General features: G+C 58.0%; 6 protein-coding genes across 6 annotated transcripts; 3 read left to right on the forward strand and 3 right to left on the reverse strand.

The window, feature by feature from the left end:
* Nucleotides 1-2,992: 2,992 nt before the first annotated feature.
* INS49_015505 (uncharacterized protein) lies at nucleotides 2,993-4,678 on the forward strand (the record flags this gene model as incomplete). Its single annotated transcript, XM_043176185.1, has 4 exons — nucleotides 2,993-3,164; nucleotides 3,231-3,390; nucleotides 3,448-3,950; nucleotides 4,008-4,678. The coding sequence occupies 4 exons, from the start codon at nucleotides 2,993-2,995 to the stop codon at nucleotides 4,676-4,678; spliced, it is 1,506 nt and encodes a 501-aa protein (XP_043019640.1).
* A 1,553-nt stretch (nucleotides 4,679-6,231) lies between these two features.
* On the forward strand, nucleotides 6,232-9,179 carry INS49_015506 (uncharacterized protein; the record flags this gene model as incomplete). The annotated part of the gene is made up of 2 exons (XM_043176186.1): nucleotides 6,232-8,466; nucleotides 8,544-9,179. 2 exons carry the CDS (start codon nucleotides 6,232-6,234, stop codon nucleotides 9,177-9,179), a joined length of 2,871 nt encoding a protein of 956 aa, XP_043019641.1.
* Nucleotides 9,180-9,859: 680 nt separating this feature from the next.
* Nucleotides 9,860-12,503, forward strand: INS49_015507 (uncharacterized protein; the record flags this gene model as incomplete). Its single annotated transcript, XM_043176187.1, has 3 exons — nucleotides 9,860-10,103; nucleotides 10,180-12,149; nucleotides 12,258-12,503. 3 exons carry the CDS (start codon nucleotides 9,860-9,862, stop codon nucleotides 12,501-12,503), a joined length of 2,460 nt encoding a protein of 819 aa, XP_043019642.1.
* A 1,253-nt stretch (nucleotides 12,504-13,756) lies between these two features.
* Nucleotides 13,757-16,573, reverse strand: INS49_015508 (uncharacterized protein; the record flags this gene model as incomplete). The annotated part of the gene is made up of 4 exons (XM_043176188.1): nucleotides 13,757-14,178; nucleotides 14,248-14,829; nucleotides 14,891-16,298; nucleotides 16,400-16,573. The coding sequence occupies 4 exons, from the start codon at nucleotides 16,571-16,573 to the stop codon at nucleotides 13,757-13,759; spliced, it is 2,586 nt and encodes an 861-aa protein (XP_043019643.1).
* Nucleotides 16,574-17,406: 833 nt separating this feature from the next.
* On the reverse strand, nucleotides 17,407-18,174 carry INS49_015509 (uncharacterized protein; the record flags this gene model as incomplete). The annotated part of the gene is made up of 1 exon (XM_043176189.1): nucleotides 17,407-18,174. One exon carries the CDS (start codon nucleotides 18,172-18,174, stop codon nucleotides 17,407-17,409), a length of 768 nt encoding a protein of 255 aa, XP_043019644.1.
* Nucleotides 18,175-19,579: 1,405 nt separating this feature from the next.
* Nucleotides 19,580-22,021, reverse strand: INS49_015510 (uncharacterized protein; the record flags this gene model as incomplete). The annotated part of the gene is made up of 6 exons (XM_043176190.1): nucleotides 19,580-19,659; nucleotides 19,714-19,762; nucleotides 19,816-20,014; nucleotides 20,920-21,573; nucleotides 21,647-21,926; nucleotides 21,988-22,021. The coding sequence occupies 6 exons, from the start codon at nucleotides 22,019-22,021 to the stop codon at nucleotides 19,580-19,582; spliced, it is 1,296 nt and encodes a 431-aa protein (XP_043019645.1).
* Nucleotides 22,022-22,051: the final 30 nt, after the last annotated feature.

A 22,051-nucleotide genomic window follows, 5' to 3' on the forward strand; every position in this document is an offset into this window, starting at 1 on the left:
GAGGTGGTATATTGCAAATTGTGAATCGTAAACCGGTGGATGCAGCTCTGATTGTGCTCACTGCTGATCAGTGATCGCCAGCTGCTGTCTACCCTGTATCCCCAGCCTGCCACGGCTGCCCAGTGCTGAGCGCCCAGCTCCCTTGGGCGGTGGGAATTTAGATCTTCGTGGCCGACCCCGCCAGCCCCCTTGACAGACCTTCCTCTCAGCCTGCGATCCATGCCCATCATCCCTTTTCTTGCGGCACGTCTGAGTCGCTGCGCACCCAATGGGCGCGCACGTCTGCGCTGCTCACCTTCTACGTGTGACAGCTGCTGTGCCGGGCAAGCAAGGCAGACAAGGAAGAAGATGAAGATCGTGAAAAATGTGCCTGGTTGGTCCTGCCACGTCCTGTGCGACCATGACTACGTTTGGCTGAGGGAAAGGAAGGAGAGATCTGTCGGGCTGTCTCTGCCCCTCCACCTCGTACCGGCCATGTCACTCCACGCGCCCAAACCGCAGCCGCGGTACAAGCTGAGGTACGCAATTAAACTGCATCTTTCGCATCTCGTCTCATTGATTGGCCCGTACTACCTAGGTATGGTAGATCATGTGCCCCAGTACGCAGGTACGCAGGCAGGTACGTCGACAACTCCCGAGGTCGGCTCGACCAATTAACTCTATCTGCCCCAAGCGGCTCAGGATCTTGCCCGACCGCCTGCCCTGTCACTTTTCCCTGTCCCTGTCCATCAAGGGGCTCTCCTACCACACCAGAACACTGCTAGCCCGCTAGAGCCCGACGTTCAAACACAACCACAACCACAGACTTCTGAGCACCCTGGGAGGAGAACATCCTGGGCAGACCTTTAATTTATCTCGTGTACACCAGCCGCCTAGTGAACGATGCGTGGCATCACCAGGGGATGCGATGCGATACGATACGATGTGATGCTCGGGGGCAAACAGCGTCAGCAGCAGCGTCAGCAGCCTCAAGTTGAGGACAGTCGGGTTGTGCCATTGGCCCCTTCCTGTGTCCCCTCCTGTCCCATCGTGTGTCCACCGTATTTGTCCTGTCTGACTGTGCAACGACGGCGGGCTCCTCGTTCCTCTGCAATGCCCATGCCATGCCGTGGGAGCGAGGGAAGCGGGAGTGCAGTACCGTTCGTTCACCCCGTCGTCCTTCCTCGATGAGGCAGACTGCCCGTCCGGGATAGTTTACCGTGCTGATGGGTCCCGCCGCTGCTGGCCGGCCCTCCCATGCATCCACATCCACATCCCAAGCCTTCCCACTGCGGATCCCAAGTGCAACGTCCAGGGTACGATGTCCTCTGCGAGGTGTGAATGGCAGGTGTTCGTCTCGTCTCCTTTCCTCCCCACTGCACTACGCGAAACGGAATGAAAATCGCCCCATCCTGCGCCCCGTTGTTTCTGGTCTTGGGCCTGCTACTGTAAAGTGTGTCTCTCCTGCCCTCCTTCCCTGACTTACACCCTCACCTTCCTCCGTTTCTTGCCCCCAGCTTCTCCCTTTTGGCATCTCCCTCTTGCCAAACTTTCTGGTTCAGGTGCACCCCCGACGGTCTCTACCCTTCCGCTCCTTCCCTGTCTCTGACTCTCCCACTCACTCTCTCCACCCCTGCAACGCAATACATTCATTCACTCTTGAATAAGTCGCCGCCCCCCTTTTCTCCGAGGTAGACTTCTTCTCTCACCCACAACGCTCTCTACCACCGACCGGACGGAAAACCGTGACACTCCTTTGTAAATTCAACCACTCTCCTTACTTGGCCCTAAGCATTCGTTCGTTTCTAAGTGTTGATCGCATCACTCAGTTGGGAAAGTTGAGGACTCTGCACGAACCAGTGCCTTGGTGGAAATCGCAACCAGACTTTGAACTTCGGAATCTTTGAGGAAGAAGGGAATCGCGACCGTTCAGTATCCTTACGACAACTATCCTTCGACGTGGTGTTGGAAACATACACAAGTGTTGGCGCAAACGAGTTTAACAGCTACCTTACCTACCCGCCCGCCCCCTGACATCCAGTTTGGGAAGCAACAATCTGCCAACTTTGGAAGGCATCGACCGAACCATCTCTGACCGATTATCGGATCGCATTATTCGAAGGACTCTGTGGCAATCTTGTTTGGGCCTGGAAGTGTCGAAAGAAATCAATCCATCATCGCGCTTTGAGGAGGCTGGACTACAACGGCTTTGTCTCAGACTCAGCCACCACCCGCCCACGACGATCAGCACTATCGAGGTCAGTACTTGGCTTATGGACGACTTCTGAATTGTTCTTACCCCTGTTGCGCTGTGGATTGGAGATGGATTGGGAGTCTCTGTGCATTCATGTTTGTGGTTGAGAGGAAGAGTAAGCCATGGTGGTCTGGTGATCGTGATGATCTGTGTCTCATGAGGCCACCAGACTCGAAAGCTTCCACCTTCAAAGTGGAGGGGACTCTGCCTTGACAGACTTATCACATCCAAGTGGACTGGAACAGTATCGCAGAGCCTGTTGTCATCAAGCAACCAAGTGCCACACAGTCCTTGTCGAGCTCTGCCCAGCTGGCAGGCTGGTCGGTCGCATCCTAGCTATCACCCCTCTAGCTTGTGTCGACAGCAAGCTTGGGAATCAACACACACAGCACCCCCTCTGCCACCAACCACTCACGTCCTCGAGAACCACCCCCGTCTTTTCATTCACGATACAGTTGTCTCTCGGACCCTCGCCCCGGTCACTTTCCCTGACACCAGTCAGAGCGCACCTGTTGAAGTGCAAGCAGTGTGCCTACTTGGGTCCAACCTGCACGTCCACATCTTGCATCGCAGGTTTGTCAGTCCTCTTGACGTGACAGCAACCACAGCCACCTTTTTTGGACATCATCATCATCAGCCTTCTTGTGTATATTGATTGTTTTGGTTCACGTTTGCGTTCATTTCCGTTCAGTCAGTCGGCGCGATACTGACCATCAACCAGCTCTTCCAAACTCCGCGTTTAACGCAAAAACAATCAACATGAACTCCAAGCAGCTCCTTTCCCTCTACGCTACGGTCGCCCTTTTCGGCGGCCACGCCGCTGCCTTCTGGCGCATGGAGTGCCGTGGCACCACTGGACAGGCTCGTATCGACCCTTTGGTAAACCCAGGAGTCGCCGCGGACCACGCCCACCAGATCTTCGGCTCCGGCGGTGAGTTCCCATCCCCCATGTTTTGACGAGACAAGCAAGCGACACGGCTGACAAATAATCTTGCAGGTTTCGGAGAGACCACCGACTACGACTCCCTGGTTGGGTCTAACTGCACCTCGTGCGCCGCCACCCAGGACAAGTCCGCCTACTGGAGCCCCATCCCCTACTTCAAGTCTGACTCTACTGGCGAGTATGAGGCTGTCGGTAATGTCGGCGGTATGCTCGCGTATGTTATGCTGTGACCATTGCCAGCCCATGATTGCTTGCTGACGCAACGTTACAGGTACTACTTCTTGAACGGTGAGGACATCAAGGCTTTCCCCAAGGGCTTCCGCATGATCGCCGGCGACACCAAACGCCGCAACTACACTGTCGGCAACGGTGACTACCAGGCGCCCGACCCTGACAAGTCTCTTTGGCGCTCCCTGAACCAGGTCACCCAGGGTGATCTGGCCCAACGTGCACTTGGTTTCAACTGCCTGGACTACTCCAAGGCTGCCGAGGGCTCTCTGTACCGTCATTTCCTGCCCTCCAAGGACTACATCGATGCGAACTGCCCCGACGGAATCCGCTTCGAGCTCATGTTCCCATCTTGCTGGGATGGCAAGAACCTGGACTCTGACGACCACATGAGCCACGTTGCCTACCCGGATCTGGTCATCAACGGCGACTGCCCGTCCGATTTCCCTGTGCGTCTGCCTGGTCTGTTCTACGAGACCATTTGGGACATGGCCAAATTCAGCGACAAGGACGGAATCTTCATCATGTCCAATGGTGATCCTTACGGTACGTACTTGCCTCTTTTAGTGAGAAGCCTAGTAAAGACTGACCAAGATACTGCAGGTTTCGGCTACCACGCTGACTTCATCATGGGTTGGGAGGAGAACGACAGCTTCAAGCTTCAGGATGCCGTCGACATTTGCACCTCTAGCTCTGGAACAGTTCAGGACTGCCCTGTCTTCAACCTCCAGGACCAGTCGGCCATGAACGAGTGCAAGATTGACCTTCCTGGCGAGCTCCTGAAGGAGGATGTTCTTGGCCCGCTGTCAGACCTCCCCGGAGATGTTCAGGTCTTCTGGGGCCCAGGTCCCGCCTCTGGCTCTCCCGCCGAAGCAACCGCTCCCAGCTCCGTCGTTCTGCCCACGCTCACCTACTCTGCTGGCTCAACTGCGTCGGTCAACGGCAGCTTTGTCCCAGGTAATGCCTTCAAAGCCGCCAGCACCCCTCAGCCTGAGCCCATGGCCGATGCCGTCAAGGGAGCTGCCGTCGTCACCCCTGCCATCTCTGCCGCGCCCACCGGCGCTACGGAGATCCCTTACTCGACGGCCTACGAGACCACCACCCTTGCCGATGGCACTGTCATGGTCAACGAGGTGGTTTACGAGGAGGTGGTTGACTACGTCACCGTCGCCACGACTACCACCGTCTACGTGGACCCCACCGAGGCCCCTGCGGCTCGCCGCCGAAGCGCTCATGCCCACCACCGCCGCCACGTTCACGGCCGCGCGCACTAAGCTTGGGCAAGATACTCCTTGTCTGATGGACATTTGACCGTTTTTGCGATCTTCCTGCATACTGCATACGAAGGAGCGTTTGTTTGGCCTTATTCTGTAAACAAATCTGCCGATGAGATGAACTCCCGATTTGAACTTCGATTCTTTTTTCCCCTTGTTCTTTTTCCCAACCGGTTCTTGTCTTTTCTTTCACAGGCCATTGACCGTGCTCCACGGCCGGATAGGCTGGGGAGGCTCAGGCAGTTGCAGGCATCTCACGCCAGGGTTCAATGGCAGGCAGATTTGTTCATCTCGTGGAGGGATCGATCAATGGAGGCTTTCGAAAAATCCAGTCGGCAGAGACCAAAATTCACAACCAGTACCCACAGAATAAGAAAAGCGGCCAGCTGCCTCCGGTGCAAGTAGCATTGACTGCGAACCCATTAGGGTGGCCAAACCAGCAACAAAAAAAAGTGCCTGGGAGGGGGTTGTTCTGCTGTTTCCACAATTGGCGTTTCACGATGAGAGGCATCATCAGGCAAGGGCGAGCATCCGTGGTCTGGTAGCATTTCTTGCATTGCACGACGACTTGATGAGATACCTCTGATACCTTCGATTCATAAATGAGTTTGGCATAGCACTTCCGATTCCTTCCTACTAGTAGGTAGATCAATTGAAGCTGCTTCCACACACGATCAAAGAGAGCCTCTCCGATATGCCTGTAGAAGTAATTGAGCGTAGGTTCCTCCCTGGACGGATGTAATCTTGGTAGTCTCGGTGAACCCTCGCCAGGGTTGGGGGTGCGGAGTGTGGTGGTGTAACACGGCCAAGGCTGACTGAAAGAGCGAGGAAGCTCACGATTGATCTACTGCCTAACCCGACCCTCTGGCCTTTCCCAGACGGCCGGTCCGCCTGCGATGGACAAATCAGCCCAGCACACATGACATGTGGCGGCGGCGGCGGGGTGGAGAGGTCGACCCGTTTCTGGAACCCCGAGAAGGGTAGGCGGCCGTCCCAACGGGCTGCGAGGTGTCTCAAGTGTCTGGAATGCGATCGCCTCTAGCAACGGCTCTGGCAACTCATTCCAGGCAGTCACCCAAGGCATGACGAAAAAGAGCAGAGCTGTTTATTCCCTCTTGTAGCATGCTGCTGCCGTCTTTTACCTCGTCCCCGGCCACCATGGCGGACGCCTCTTCTGTCATCTTTCCTTTCTCTTTTGCCTCCCGAATTTTTGTGTTTCCCACCCACCTAATACTGTAGTGTTTCTTTTTTCTTACTGTCGCTCTCTCTAACTCTTCTGCTATACCCTCACTGCGAATAGTAGTGCGGGATTCTGAGCTGAACATTTATCCCATCTATCACGTTCATTGGTTTTCGTTGGGGTAGTCCGGCTTTTTCAGCCCTGCTGCTTACACGGAGTGAATAGCCTCGCTTACCCGGAATGGCCTCCTGACTGGCCCACGCCATCACGGCCACCAACAACAGCAGAAATATCTCACATAACAAACCTAAAATCCTGTGGACAAGACGAAAATTCAACAAGTGGCCTGGGGCTTGGAGGGTAAATAATCATAATGGCTGACCTGTCAGCCGCGGTGGACAATCTCAAGGACGGCGTCACGGATGCAAGCAAGCGTGTGGCGGCTGTGCTGCCGCTGTGGGTGATCATCGTCATCGTGGTGGTGGGGACGGGCCTGCTCGCGCTCCTGGTCGGGCTGTGCTGCCTGTGCGCGTGCCGCCGGCGCCGTGGGAGGAAGGTGGCGGGCGACGCTGCCAACGGGTTTTCGGATATCCACCGCCACCCTGCCACGGCGCTGCCGTCCGATGGGGGCAGCCGGAGCAGCGAGGAGGGGCCGGGCGGAAGGCACAAGCTGCGCAAGCGGCCGCCGTCCTCCTCCTCGTCTTCTTCCTTTGGGAATGACAATGATGGTGTTGTTGTCGACGACAGGGGCGTCGTGGTCGAGGAGGTCGAGGAGGGGCGCGGGCGCGGCGAGCCTGAGTTCCGGAACATGGCGTCTGTGCCTGCGCGGAAGGCGAGCCTGCTGGCTATCCCGCCGATGCTGACTGGTGCGCTGAGGGCGAGCATTGTGTCGATCGGTGGAGGACGGAGGTCAGCAGGAAGAGGAGGGAGTGGTGGGCTCAACATCAACAACGACGAAGCCGCGGACCAGGGGAGAAACTGGCACGGGAGGCGGACTTCCGAGGCGTGGATCGACGACGACGCGCTGCACGGGCCCGAGGTGAGCCCGACCAAGCGGTCGTCGGCGGCGAGGAGGAAGAGCAGGATGAAGTCGTGGCGGGCGTCGATCCGAGAGAGCTGGCCGCTCAAGACGCCGAGCCCTACGCTGCCGCACCTGCCGCACTTTGGCGGGAACGACGGGAGGCAGGCCGGCGCCGCCGCCCACGAGAGCGTCGCTTTGTTCCAGTACAACAAGAACTACGGCGGCACCGACGGCGACCGCCTCGTGCCCAACCTCCCGTCGCCGCTCAGTGCCGCCGCCAGGCAGCGCGATGGCCAGCCTTCGCCGCCCAGGCAGCTCCCCAAGCCGCCGAGCCAGGCCCTGCTGGCTGCCAGCGCCAGCACCGCGGGCCTCAGGCCGGTGAGCAACTTGTACGGCGCGGGACCGGCGGTGAGTAACTCTCCTCGGAGCAGAGGGCTGAGCTACTACAAGTACGAAGACACGGACCAGCCGGTCAAGAGCTCCGGCTCGCCGCGCTCGAAGACGGAAAGAGGCGTGGGAGTGGGCACGGGGGTCGTGGGGCCGAGAGGCAGAAGGCCCTCAGCGGACTCGACCATGTCGCAGATCCTGAAGGACACGGAAAAGAGGCTGCAGGACGGCATGGTGACGGGAGTGGCGACGCGCAACAGGTCGGGAAGCAGCCCCTCAAAGCGCACACCCGGGCTGGGGCTCGGGCCGGACGCGGTGACTGTGGCCATGGTCAGGTCCCGGTCGCGCACGCCAAGCCCTACAAAGCCGTCCAGGATGCCGCATGGCGCGGCATCGTCTCACGTCCGCCAGGGCTCGCAGGCCTCGTTCGCGTCCGAGCCCGACAGCCTGGTTGGCGACGACACCCCCTCGCTCCCATATCACGGCCTGACGAGCCCAAGCCGGTCGAAGCCCTCGCAGCAGCTGTCGCCGCACAGGAGGAGGCCATCCCTCGTGCCGTCCTTCGCGAGCAGCGCCTCGTCGCTTTCTACTATTCCGAGTGAGACGGAGGAGGGGCCGCTGACGCCCAACACCACGGCCCCCAACAGCAGCATACCTTTCGGTATGAACCAGATAGCTGGCCTGGGCGATCCGTTCATGCCATCCAAGGCCTCGACGCCAGCCAGCAAGAAAGCTCAGGGCTCAGCAAGCCGTGGAGCTCATGACTCCGGGGATCGCCCGCACAAACGGGACAAAACCTCGAACACCAGGTCAGACAGCCCGCTGTCCCCAGCGACTGGGAATATGCGATCGCCCGACACGACGCCTACCCGAGGAGGTGCTCGCAACACAGCGGCCCAGGGCGCGAACAAGACCCCGAATCCCGTGTCTCAGCCCAGTCGCGCATTAGTACTCACCGTCCCAGCTTCGGCTCAGGGAGACGACCGGTCCGGCAGCTCCCACAAGAGGAAGCCGTCCGACGACCCCGCGGCGACCACGACACCGAGACTGTCCCTGGTGATTCCCGGCAACGAAAACAAGCCCAACCCGCTGTTCAAGCGCCTGAGCGACCTGGCGCCGCCGTCCCGCAGCAGGGACCAGACGCCCGAGGTGGCGCACGCGCACCCAAGCCCTGCACTGTCGAACGCCAGGCTGTCGAGCGTGTACGATTTCTACGCTGACATATCTGAGCCGTCGAGTTTCAATAACACTAATAATAATAACAACAATAACCGCAGGCGGGCAGGCGGCGAGGTGAGGATGTGTCGTCGTCGGCGGCGTCCGTATCGTCATCGCTGTACTCGGACACGGGCGCCGCAGAACGGGAGCGGGAGCGGCAGAACGCGGCGCTCAGCCGCATCAGCATGCTGCTGAACCGGGACGTCACGGCCCCGAGCCGGCCCAAGCCCACGGTGCGCGTCGTGCCGAGGGACTACTACCCCCACGGCAGCAACAACATCAACAACAACGACGACGCCCGCGTGTCGGCGACGGTGGCGGAGCTGCGCCGCATGAACAGCCAGGTGAGCACGTACAGCACCGCGGCGGCGAGCACGTACAGCGACGGGTCGTCGGCGGCCACCCTCGCCGCCGTCAGGCCCGAGAGCGTGGTCCCGCCCCGCAGGGCCGCGGCGGCGCGGAACTACCACGCGCTGGCGAGCCCGATCAAGAGCAGCCCGGACCGCGAGGTCAGGGGCAGGGATGAGGTGGGAGGCCTGACGCCGACGCGGAACAGGAGGCTGGGGAGGAGCGGCAGTGATGAGATGGGTGGCAGTGGAAGTGGAAGTGGCAGTGGAAGTGAGGACGGGGTGAGTCTGTACGATCAGGATGGGTTTTATATCACGCCCGGGCGGAGGGCGGGGGTGAGGTTTTGAGATGGGGTGGGTATACTGCCGTCACTCATGAAATGGCTGTGATGTCCGATATCTCGCGTTGCTTGTGACTGCTGGGTGTTTTGAGGTGTTCCTTTCCTGTACTATCAGCATTATACCATTCTGCAGTAACTTGGGTAGCCCATAAGTATAATTTTCCTAGATTGATTTTTGGTGTCGTGTCTTCAGATGCAGGTTTCGTTAAATCCCGTACGCGCCCTCGTACGCAATCCAAGTCGAGTTCTCATCACGAGTGCAGATAGGCTGTGATTCAGGTAGACAATGGCTTGGGTGCGAGGGTGGAGAGGGACGCGAGATGGAACGAGGCGCGCGTCGTTGAAGTTGTCCCAAACTGCTCAGGCACTCAGGGTTTCACTGACGGGAAGAGCCTAGCGGGCCGTGCGTGGCCGCGGCAGGGATTGTCATACTTCAAGCTGTGGAGCACCCCTGCTAACAGTGTATGCAGCAGATACGTACTCCGTGTTGTTGCTAAAGAACAGCTGGAGCTTCACATCGGCCTGCCAGTGCAGGCAACTTGTTTCGACAAGAAGATACTCATTCACTCTCACTTTACACAACACTTCTCCCCGACCTCTTATTTTTGCACTGCATATCAAGGTCACCACCACATGGCAAGTCAAAAGTGAGGACCACTTACTGAAAGGATCCCCCCAAAAACGATCATGGCGAGCTTCCGCCCGCTGACCGTCCTGGTCGGCGTGCTGCTGTCTCACCTGCTGTTTGCCTGCGTGGCCGCCAAGGATGAAGCTGTCCTCAACGCCGAGATTGGCAGGCTGAACAACCAGAGCCTCCTCTGGGGGCCGTACCGTCCAAATCTCTACTTTGGTGTCCGGCCTCGGCTGCCTCACAGTTTGATGACCGGGCTGATGTGGTCCAATATCGACACATTCAACGGGCCAAAGGACAGTTAGTCACCCCTCATCCCTCTCTCACTGCGCTTGCCAGGCGTTCAGCATAATGTGCTGAAGATGCCCGTCAACAGATCTCCGTTTCACATGTGAGCAGCACCAGGGCATGGCGGGCTATGGCTGGGACGAATACGACACTCGCCGGGGAGGTGTTCAGACCATCCACGACGCTGGAAACGGCGTCGATATCACCACCTCTTTTGTCAAGGTTCCGGGCGGCGGAAACGGCGGGAGCTGGGCTGCAAGGATCAGAGGTGTGCCCCGGTCCGGCGCCCCCGACAACATCAAGACCCAGGTTGTCCTCTTCGTCTCCCAGGAAGGTCTGGGCAGTGAGTTAGAGACCGAGGCCGACGGTGATGTCAGCGGTTTCGCCGGAGATGTCACCCTCAATGGCCGGTCCGACTCTCTTGGCGAGTTCAAGCTCGTTGTCACCCACGGCACTGGTGAGCATCCTCAGGGCGGTTCCGAAGTCGATGACGAGAAGGACTTCGACAAGACCGTTGTCCAGTCAATGACCCTGCCGCCCGAGTATCTGTGGCAAGCCAAGGGCGTCGCCCTCCGTCAGTTCGGGGAGCGCATCCAGAGCCTCATGGACAGCATCGATAAGGAGTCCCCGCCGCCGCCGCACCAAATGTACGCTCTGCAGAACAGGCCTGGTGCTGGCAACGGTCACCTCATCCAGAAGATCTTCGAGGGCCCATTCGAGTTCGACATCCTTTTCTCCAGCAAGTCCGCAGGCAAGGACCTGGGCAGTGAGGACCTGACCAGGGAGATCAAGGAGACCACCGAGTCCTTTGGGGACCGCTTCACCAGTGTCTTCAAGCCGCAAGCCCCATTCACTGCCGACAAGTATGCGAAGTTTGGTAGAAGCATGTTCTCAAACTTGATCGGCGGCATCGGATACTTCCACGGCCAGCATGTGACTGACCGCTCCTACGCGCCTGAGTACGAGGAGGACGACGAGGGTTTCTGGGAGGCCGCCGCAGAGGCGAGGGCTCGCAAGGAGCAGAAGCTCGAGGGCCCGTACGAGCTGTTTTCCAGCATCCCTTCGCGGCCGTTCTTCCCGCGTGGCTTCCTTTGGGACGAGGGTTTCCACCTCCTGCCCATCGCGGACTGGGACATGGACCTGACCCTTGAGATCATCAAGAGCTGGTACAACCTCATTGACGACGACGGCTGGATCGCCCGTGAGATGATCCTCGGCGACGAGGCCAGGAGCAAGGTCCCTGAGGAGTTCCAGGTGCAGTACCCGCATTATGCCAACCCGCCCACGCTCTTCTTCGTCATCGACGAGTTCATCACCAAGCTCAAGAGCATCGCCAACGGCAGTGCCACCTCTCAGAAGGAGACTCTTTCTCAAGACCAGTCCCTTGGCACCGCCTACCTGGACAACCCCAGCCTTGCTCTGGATTACCTCCGCCAACTCTATCCTCTCCTCCGCCGCCAGTTCTTCTGGTTCAAGAAGACCCAGTACGGCGACGTCAAGTCATACGACCGCGAGGCGTACTCATCCAAGGAGGCCTACCGATGGCGGGGAAGGACCCCCCGACACATCCTCACGAGCGGGCTCGACGACTACCCCCGGCCGCAGCCTCCCCACCCGGCCGAGCTGCACGTCGACCTGATGAGCTGGGTGGGGCTGATGAGCAAGTCCCTCATCAACGTCGCCGAGACGATCGGCGTCGCCGAGGACGCCGAGGAGTACAGGAAGATCCTCGACGCCATCGAGCACAACCTCGACGACCTCCACTGGTCGGACAAGGAGGGGTGCTACTGCGACGCCACCATCGACGACTACGAGGAGAACGAGCTGGTCTGCCACAAGGGCTACGTCTCGCTCTTCCCGTTCCTGACGGGCCTCCTGAAGCCCGACAGCGCCAAGCTCGGCAAGATCCTCGACCTCATCGGCGACGAGGAGGAGCTCTGGAGCCCCCACGGCATCCGCAGCCTGAGCAAGAAGTCCGAGTTCTACGGTACCGACGAGAACTACTGGCGCAGCCCCGTGTGGATGAACATCAACTACCTGGCCGTGATGCAGCTCTACGTGAGTCTACAACCCCCTTTCTTTCTTTCTTTGTCTCTCTTCAATCCCCCGCTTCATCCCCCGGCAGACCCTGTCTCCTCACACGAGATACTGACATGACATCCGTAGAATGTGGCAAAGCAGGACGGCCCGCACCAGGCCAGGGCCGCGGACCTCTACAGCCGCCTGCGCAAGAACCTCATCGAGACCGTCTACAAGAGCTGGGTCGACACCGGCTTCGCCTGGGAGCAGTACAACCCGGAGACGGGCGAGGGCCAGCGCACGCAGCACTTCACGGGCTGGACCAGCCTGGTGGTCAAGATCATGGCCATGGAGGACCTCGCGGGCTCCGGCCACGTGCGCGACGAGCTGTGAGGCGGCGGTCTTGCACATGAAGCCCATGCATGCATCAGGGGGTGGTTGGCCCCGGGGGGGGGGGTGAAAGGGCTGGGAGAGTGGTAGACTCGTTATGCTGCTCCTGCCGCTCACGTCCACTTAGTTAAAATAGATGGCATGTTGGCCGTGGTTCAGGGGCGTGCGTACGCACTCGTATCAGTTAAATGTCCCCGTGACATATACTCCAGAGAAGCCATCGAGGCGTGGTGCCGACCACGATCGAGTGCGAGCAGATTTACAGAGCGCTATAGAAAAAGAAATGGCCATGATCTCGAATTCTGGTTGATTGGGCACCCTTGATGACGGCCGATGATTTGATCATGCTGATGGCATATCTCTTGTATTGAGGACGTCGTTCCACGGCCGGGCCACTCACTCATTGATCACTTACCCTCCCAGCCACCGAGCCACAGTCTCGAGTGAGACATAACTCCTCAAAGGATCAATCGACCACTCAACTTGTTACCCATCCAACTGGCGCTGCCACCCTCTTCCATTTCCAAATGATATAAATACCAGCCTCCCCCCAGTCTCCCCGCACTTTCCCCCTTTCCTCCTCTCCATATAAATATACAAGCCCACCGCTGGGCAGGGAGTTTTTGTTTGGTGTTCTCCCCGCCCGGCCGGACAGGCAATTGTTCGAACGGTGTTGCTGTGTTGTACTGGCTGTTTAAACACAAGAAAGTTTCAACGACGATCATAAAGCCATTGAATCATCCAATTTTTGGAACCTGAACTCTGAAGAGCGTCTCTCTGAGGCGCAAAGCAGAGATTTCGAGAGAAAATTTTAAACCCCCCCCCCCTTTTTTTTTTCCTTTCGTTGTTTTGTACTGCTTGCGGTGGAGACGAGGAAGAGACATAATAGCGCAAGTAAGTCTCGCGAATATGTGATCGATTTCCGAGGTCGTGAGCAGTGGAGTGGACGCCTCAGTAGCTCTTTGCCTCACAAGTCATATTCAGAGGGCCTTGTTTGGGTCACACGGGTCTTGAATCGAACGGACCAGAGGTAGAATAAATGCATGCATGCCTGTATTGCTGTGGTGCGTGAGGAGACCATCCTCCTATGATGATGCTACAGTTATCCTAACCCACCCAACGCCGACGCGACTAACTGCTGTGGCGACCCAAAATGTGTACACAAGCCAAATCCCAAAACAGGCTCGTTTATGGTAATCCAAAATGCGAAAAGTGGAATACAGGTGCGCTCCTCTAGCCATGATGCTCTCTCTCTCTCATCGCACGTGTGCGCCCGCGGGCTTCGACAGGATCCCGTCGCCCTTCTGTGCCACCTCCTTCCTCGGGAGCACCACCACCTCCCTGCTCAGCAGCTTCCTCAGCTCCGGGGTGATGATCTTCTGCCGGCCGCCGGGGCTCTTCGGTTCGGGCTGCTTGCCCTTGTCCGCTTGTTGCTGCTGGGTGCTGCCGCTGCTACCGGAAGGCGTGGAGGGGCGGTTGTCATTGTTGTTGTTGGCGGCTGGCGGAGGTGATGGCCGAGGGGGGAAGAGCGATGGTGCAGCCGTGTTCAAGCTGAAACGAGGGGCTGGGAAATTGTTCTTCTTGTCGATGGCTTCGATGAGCCGCTGGAATTTCCTGAAGAGCGCTTCGGCGCGGATGAGTGTAGACTCGAGATCGATACTACCAGAGAGCTCGTTGACTGCAGCAGTGAGGTCAGTAAGCAGGTCTTCCAATTTGGGGCCGGTCAAGTCTAGACAATGCAACATACCGTATTTCAGCACCTCATCAAAATGCTGAAGGTGCGTGAGGATCACGTCCCGGTGTTTCTCCAGAATAGCCAGAGCCACGAACAAGTGGAAGCTGCTGGTCTTGTAGTCCGTCCACTGGGCCTCCCACAGCCGCAGGATGTCCATCCAGGGAAACTCCCGCTTGTACCACACCAGCAACATCCTGAAGAAGAAAAAGAAGTTGGTGCTGTCCGCCTTCTCCAGGTGCTCCCACAGCTTGGGGTCCATGAAGTGCACAAGCTGGTCCAGCGTGGTCAACTGCGTGCGCATGCCGGACTGGTCGCGGAGGAAGTTGCGCTCCATGCGGTCCATGAAGTGCTGGAAGGCCCAGAAAGCTATCGCATCGTCCTGAATTACGGCGTAGATAGGCGCCAGTAGATCCGACATGCCTTGGACGTAGCCGAGCTCCTTGTTGTACTCATTGTATGTGAGTAGGAGGTCCTTCATCTGCTCCATGTGCACGTTGGTGCCAACTTCCGCGAAAGGGGAGGCAGGGTCCGGATGAGGGATGTTCTCGCCTGCAAAGATGGGAACATTTCGGTCAGTGCGGTGGACGTCCTTCTCTGTTCACGTCGTCAGCTAAATGGTGGAAAATGCGATTGATACTTTGAGGGCTGGCCTTACCGATGCGTGCACGTTGCTCTCTCCACCAATCGCCTTCCTCTCCCTGACCGCCAAGATCGACGAGTCTCTCCCACCACGAACCTTTGAGCTTCACATAGGCGTCTCTGAGTGAAGCAATTTGGGCTTTGCGTTCAGTCTCGGTGCTGTGCCAGTCGTAGACACCCAGGAGGAACAGCCATGCTTCTTTCCGCACACCGTCCTCCGGGTCTAGCCCACCGTGGAACACCCTTTCCTTGACTTCATCCACAGTAACGGACAGCCTGCCTGTCCTCTCGTCGAAGAAGGTTGCCCACTCCTTGGAAGTGACAGGTCGTCGCCTCTCCTCCAACGAGAAAGAGCTCGTGCCCTCCAGCAACTCAAACTCGCCCACGTCAGTGTCCTCCATCTCCATGACATCCTGCGCAGTCCATATCCTCTGGCGGCGATCCCGCTCGCTCTGTTCCGCTATGCCCATCGCCCATCGCGCCAGGTATATCCTCGCACTGTCAAACTCATCCTGCAAAGTCTTGACCTCGGGATTGCGCAGGAGGCTTCTCACCTGCGGCGGCACGCGAGGGTTGTCGAGGACGTCGTTGGCGGCATTCCGTGTGAAGGTGGTCACCTTGCTGAATTTCTCCATGATGTTCCACCCAGTCTCCTTGACGAATTTGGTGAACGGATCCATCTGTGCGTCCCTGCTAGAGCCAGCACCGGAGCCTGGCTTCGCCCCAGCGGCACCGCCCACCGTGACGCCACGGCTACTATCCCGGCGGCCAATGGACGAGGGCGTGCTGGCGGTGGGTTTGCCGCCGAAGCCCTCGCTATCTTCTGTGGAGGGCTCGACCAGGTAGATGTTTGGTTCCGCCTCGCTCCTTTCGATCTTGACATATCTCCTGAGCCACCTGAGGACCTCGTCGCCACCCCAGAACATCTGGCCGCTCTCCCCAAAAGGGTCGAACTTGTCCTTCATGTGCTTCTTCTTTTGTAGTATGGTCGACTCACACTCGCTGTCGTGGAAGAATAGGGCCGGGAAGCTATCCCCAGCCCTGCTGTTGATAATGACTGAGCCGAACCACCATCCTAGGCTCGGTGGGCGAACGAGCAGGCTGTAGATGGCGCTGACGGGGATGGCGAAGGAATAGTGGCCAATGGACCCACGGTGGGTGGTGACTGTCGGAGGCGGAGGGACGAGGTAGGACTGTTTCGGGGGAGAGTCGCCATCAGAAAGGTCAACTTTGACGTACGTACTGGCGGCCTCGCCGAGCTGGGATTCGGGCAGCCATGCCAGCAAAAGGTCGGAAGAGGCTATCGTCTGGGAGTTTCGGGAGTCGGCAGAGGAGGGCCTAGCGCCGGGCCCTGGCTTTTGCTGGAGGAGGGCTATGAAGCCGGGGATGTTGTCTTTGGAGGAAGGCGTTGGGTGGATGTAGACCTGTTTTCAATGGTGAGCTTTCCTGGTGCTGGGCCCTGACACATGTAACACATGTGATGATAGTGTCATAAGTTGCGTAGCAGCCTGGGGCGAGGACTGACCTTGCTCTTGGAGTAGAGTAACTTGACACCTCTCCCCGTCTCGGTATGTGTAATGGTGTTGTACTCGCCCTCTTCATCATCGCTCATGGCATAGAGGCTCCCTGGTGGTGACACCTGACGTGCTGGTTGTGCATCTCGACCTTCTCGTGAGCGAGCCAGCTCATCCGACGTCATCGTCCCGAGAGGCCCGAGCAGGGGCGACAGATGTGCAGGGATCGTGCACTGAGAAGTCGGTTGAGGAAACGAGGCGTGGTCGTAGTATTTTTCTGCAGGTCTCGACGGTATTGTGAAGGGTGAAATAGAAGTTCTCGTAGGGAAACGGGGTAGAGAGGGAGGAGGTTAAGAGACTAGATACATCTCAATCATGTGGTGTCAGTCCCGGTGCGACAAAGCTGACGGAGGCCTGATGGAGGAACCCCGCGACTGCTCCACCCCGGTCGTGTGGAGGGGCGAAGTGCTGCAAGCGGAACGCTAATCGCCCCGGCCCCAGCGGTGGGCTTGCTTGTGATAGCGTCTACCTTTCCGTGATCAGCCTTGGGAGGATGGGTCGTCGTCATCTGCACACTTCTGCTACCTAGGCGCTCTCCTAGCTGTGTGTGATACAGTTCACTGCATACGCCGTGTATACGCAACCCGTGCATGCTAGAACCATTTCAAGCGAGGATATGGCTTCACTCGTCTCTCCGTCGGGCCAACGCACCAGTGGAGCCGAGTAAGACCACGCGTACTTACAGGAGACATGAATGGCCATCCGGGACGCTGGAATTCCTGGATTATATGCAGCTGCTTGTGAAGAAAGATACGCATGTATTCCGAACTCCGAGCACCCTTGTCTATGTCTACCACAATAGCGTAACCCAAAACTCCATGCATGCTGCGTCTGAAGGACCCAAGATGCGATTGATTATGTCCCAGGCACGCGCAGACGAGACGTCAAGACTTCCAGAGTGATGATGTCCACGGGCCACACCGTTGTATTAATCGTCCGACATCCTCGTCAAACTATCTCATCCGTGGGCCGCTGGGTAGCCGCCCATCCTCCTCGGCCCTGACGGCAGACCACCGTACCTGTTGCCTCCCCCACCGCCGCTGCCAGAGTCGAACTGGCCACCAGGCCCGTAAGGGTCATAATCCCCACTGCCCGCGTTCGCCGCAGAGCCTCCCCTGCTCCGCGACGGCATGCCACCGCCCCCTTGCTGCGCAGGCGGCGGCGCGAAAGGGCCTGTAGAGCTGGAAGGCGACGTGGTCCTCGCACCACCCCCGTAGAGCCGCTGTCGTAGCCTGTCCTGCGCGCTCGACGCGCCGCCGCCTCCTCCTCCGGAGCCCATGTCCACGCTGTTGCTCTGCACGCTGCCCGCCCGCTGGCTCGGCAGTGGCCGTGCCTGGATTGCCTCTCTCCCAGCCGGATCCGGCGTGGCGGCGTTGCGCGCGAAGGGGTTCCGGCTCCCTGCTGCCGTGGCGCCCCTGCCCGCGCCGCGATTTTGGTCCCACAAGCTGCTCAGCCCGCCCTGGGCCCCTTGCTGCGGTGCACCATACCGGGACGCCGCCGGTCCAGAGTTCTGCTGAATGATGGGCGCTGGTGGCGGTGCCTTTGGGTCAGGCGGGAGCCAGTTGGGCAGCGGGCGGCCGCTCTCGGTGTAGTGCTGCCGTAGGACGCGGCAGACATGTGTGTCGTCCTCGGTGTCGCCGTCGGCCTCGGAGGCGAAGACCGAACGCTGGAGGTTTGTGATGCGGGAGGTGGTGTTTGTGAGGATGTTGGAGTACCAGGACGCCATGATTGCGGGCGGCGGCTGGCTGCCTCTATGTTGTGTGGTTCGGAAGAGGCCCGGCTGACTGCAGCAGAGGCTGCCCTTGCGATTGCTCGTCGACGAGAGGCAGAGGGTCGTGTGCTCCGTGCTTCTCTGGCAGGTCGAGTCGGTGTGGAAGGAGGGTACAGGACCCAGGTGGGATAACGATCGGCGCCGCCGCAAGCTGCTCGAAGTTGGAAGGACGGTCTGCCTTATTTGCTTGAATTGTTCCGTGCCAAGCAATCTGTTCGCTCAAACTTTTAGCTTTGCAAGTCAAATTGACAGCACAAGGTTGCCTGATCTAGAGTCGAAGGTGAGTGTGCGAGTGCGAGATTGGGTTTCTGAGGTTGGGGTTTTGAGTTTGGGCCGTGGTGCGGGCGGCATTGTCCTCTCGAGTTGTCCTGCTTGTCTCAGGTTGCGCTTTGCACCGGACGGCTGGCCCCTCCAACGACTGGACCCTCCAACGACTGGAGCTGGATGGACCGAGCTGCGCCCCTGTAATACAGAGCCTAGGTTGTCGCCCGACCCACCCACACACCCTCCGAGTAACGACCCTGAGTTTACGTTGTAAAAGATCTACCCTACCGCTCAGCAGCCATACACATGCTCCGGGAAAATTATTACTCAGGGCAGTAGGCAGACACATTGAAACGCAGCATGCAAATATCACCGGTCGGCATCCCGGGGGCGAACGAAGGATTAAGTACCTACCCTTCTTGTGCCCCATAATCGCGTCGCATCGCACCTTCCATAAAGCCGTTGGCAAGATATATTAGTGAAGAACTGCTTGTTACTACCGTTCAAGGCTTCATCTCTAAGCCGTTGGTGACAGCCTTCTGCTGACTCTGGGTAAGGTAAATGAGGAGCAGGTGGACTGGGTCTTTGAGGCACACAGCAAGCGGTGTTCAGGTACCAATTAAGGCATCTGAGAGCCTCGCGAGCCTCGAGTTCATGCTTCGATGGCGGACTTTCGGTGGGACAAGCACGAGTGTGATGGCATTCGATCTAACTTGGAATGTGGCAACCCATAGAGTACCGTCGTCGACGACCTCTGCGGGCAAGCGCCTTATGGAGGAGTCCGTGGAAGGCTTTGCGCGCAAGCCTGGGCTTGCAGGACAATCCAAAAGAGCTCGATCGTGTGGAATCATGGTTCGTTTTGGTGGTCGTCGTTCGGGAGCCGTTGTCAATCAGTTTCATCTCTGGGTATCATTCGTGCGATGTTCCCACGGGAATCTTTCAAGGCACGGCGTAGGCTTGTGCGAATCGACGTTACTCCATTTTCTTGTGTTGCCTGACCGTCAGGCCCATTTTGCTGGTTGAACCAAGATACGAAGCCATGCCAAAGCCATGCCTATCAACGCCCAGTCATCATGCCCCCATGTTCGTGACCCGTTTATTTGTCCTTCTTCGCCTTCGCGCCCTTGACCTTCGCGGTGCCACGGAGGGTCTTCATACGGTTCTTGCGTTGCTTGCCTGTTGTCAAAGTTAATATCGGGTGGTGTTTGTGGCTTTATCGATTGTACGTACGCTGCTGGCGGGAGGCTCTCTCGGGCTTGACAGCGAGGCCGACACGGACCTATGTGATTGTTAGCATCCTAGGGAGTGTTGAATTGTCGGATTCCAACATACGAGACGGTGTCGTGGCTCGAACTTCTTCAGAGCCTCAACTGAGTCGTAGACGAGCGCAAATCCGCTGGTCTTGCCACCACCGAAGTGAGTCCTCAGGCCGAAGACGCTGACCTGCTCGGCGGAAGCCTTGTACAGCTGGGAGAGTCGCTCTTGGAGATCGGACTTCGCGATGCCGGCGTGGCCAGGGTGGAGGATGTCACTGGATAAATTTGTTAGCAGCGCTCAAGGCAAACGGAATGCGCGAGAACTTGCACCACCATCTGCTTCTGTTTGGTTGTCAGCATTTCGTCCTTAATTCCAGAATGGCACGGGAAAACATACTCTTCCAAGCAGGGGGTTTCGGATAAACCGCCGCGTGCGGATCGTGATGGACTCAGACATGTTGGCTGTGGTGGTGATGCTTTGGGTTGAAGGGTGCAAGATTGGTTGGCTGGCACAAATGCGAAGGCACTCAAATCTTTTCGACACTGGTGGGGGCTCGTGCTGCCGTCTGTCAGCAGCTGGCAGCAGCTGGCGCAACCTCCCGTGCAACGCTATGCCCCAGCAAGAAGTAACTAGGTACCCGTACGCAACAACTAAGCGCTTCTATATAATACGTATTTTACACACTGCGCCGTACTCTGAAGCAACGGCAATGCACCAGGAGAAGGATCAAGACAAGTGTAGCAGGCTCAGGGATACCGCGTCCACCTGTGGGAACATCATTGGATAGAGGCTGTCTTCTTGGCCGAATACGACAGAGTGAGCACAGTTCATTCATGGAGATCACTAAATGTTTGAATTGTACGCTGCACACTGAGGGTATCTCACACGGCTGTTTCTCAGATCCATCCAGACATGCGGCGTCCCTGTCACCTCCCAATACTGAAATAGACAAGAGCATGTTCCTGAGGGGTACCTCCCAGGCTTCACGAGAAGAGAAACGCCCTGCATTCCGGTGGATCCTTGTGCCAGCAGGAAATGAGAAACGCAGTGATTACCAACTTCAAAGGCCCCGAAAAGAAGTTGGATACCTTCCGATTCAGTTCCCCCCAACCGCAAAACATGCCGATTTTCCTGTTCCTACAACGCCTTGCCGGACTGCACGACTAGAATGCAAGCAACTTCTCTCTGCTCGTCTCCTCCTCCAGTTCCTGCTCCTTGGTCTTCTTCCTGCCCTTCAGGACCTTCTTGGCGGCCTTCTTGCGCTTGTCGCCCGCCTTGGCCTTGCCCGCCTTGCCCGTATCCTCCTCGCTGTCCTCCTCCGAGTCGTCCTCTTCGGAATCGTTCTCCTCGCTGGCCATCCAGTCTTCGAGATCGGCTAAGTCATCGTCGCTCTCTTCGACGTCGCTGACATACTCGACGTTACCCTCGAGCTCGTCCTCGTCCTCCTCTTCTACCTCCTTCTCCGCATCCTCCTCATCCTCATCCTCGACACCTTCGTCCAGGTCCTCGTCGCGAACGCCCTGTCCCTCCTTCTCGAGGCCCTTGAGAACCTTCTCCCAGATCTTCTGCGACACGTTCAAAGGTTGGTCGCCGTAGGCGCCTTGTCGCAGTCTCTCAAGTAGCTCCCTCTCGATCGTCTTCTCCAGCCGGGCAGCTGCCTCTGCTTTGCGTTCGCGGGCGGTTTCACGGTGCTTCACCTTGGGTGCAAGCTTGGGGACGAGCTTCTCGCCAAGCCGTTCTTCCTCGGCGGCTAGTTTTCGCATACGGGTAGCGACTCGGTTGAGGCGCCATACTCGTTGTTTGGCCTTGAGCCTGAGGAAATCCGGCCAGTACCTGTACAGGATGCAGTGTTAGTACACTGACGGATTGATTTGCTGCAGGGAGAAGAGCCTAGGAGGAACCGTACATCAACTTCTCGTCAACCATCGCCAGCGCTTCCTGGGGATTGGCCGGCAGCCGTATCTTCTCCCACAGGCGGTTTGGCATATGTGCACGCTCGACGGTCTTCATGTAGAGGTAGAGAACGTTTGGCTTATCCGGGTGAGGTCGAACGGAGGCATATCGGCTGTTGGCCAGAGGGCAGGATTGTCGGTTGCAAAGCCCGGTGACATTGTACTCGTTGCGGCAAAAGTTGGTCTGCTTCTGGTTGTTCGGCGTCCGTATCTTGAATGCGCAGAAATTTTGGTCTACAAGCAAGTCAGCCGTCTGTCTCTTGTCCAATCCTTCAGACCGTCCATGTTTTCTTACTGATATATTGCCAAACAATCTCGTCGGAAGCCATGGTGGGCGGCAATCACGGAGTCGTGATGTT

The sequence above is a fragment of the Diaporthe citri genome, assembly GCF_014595645.1.
Source record: "Diaporthe citri strain NFHF-8-4 chromosome Unknown scaffold_9, whole genome shotgun sequence".
Taxonomy (NCBI): Eukaryota; Fungi; Ascomycota; class Sordariomycetes; order Diaporthales; family Diaporthaceae; genus Diaporthe; species Diaporthe citri.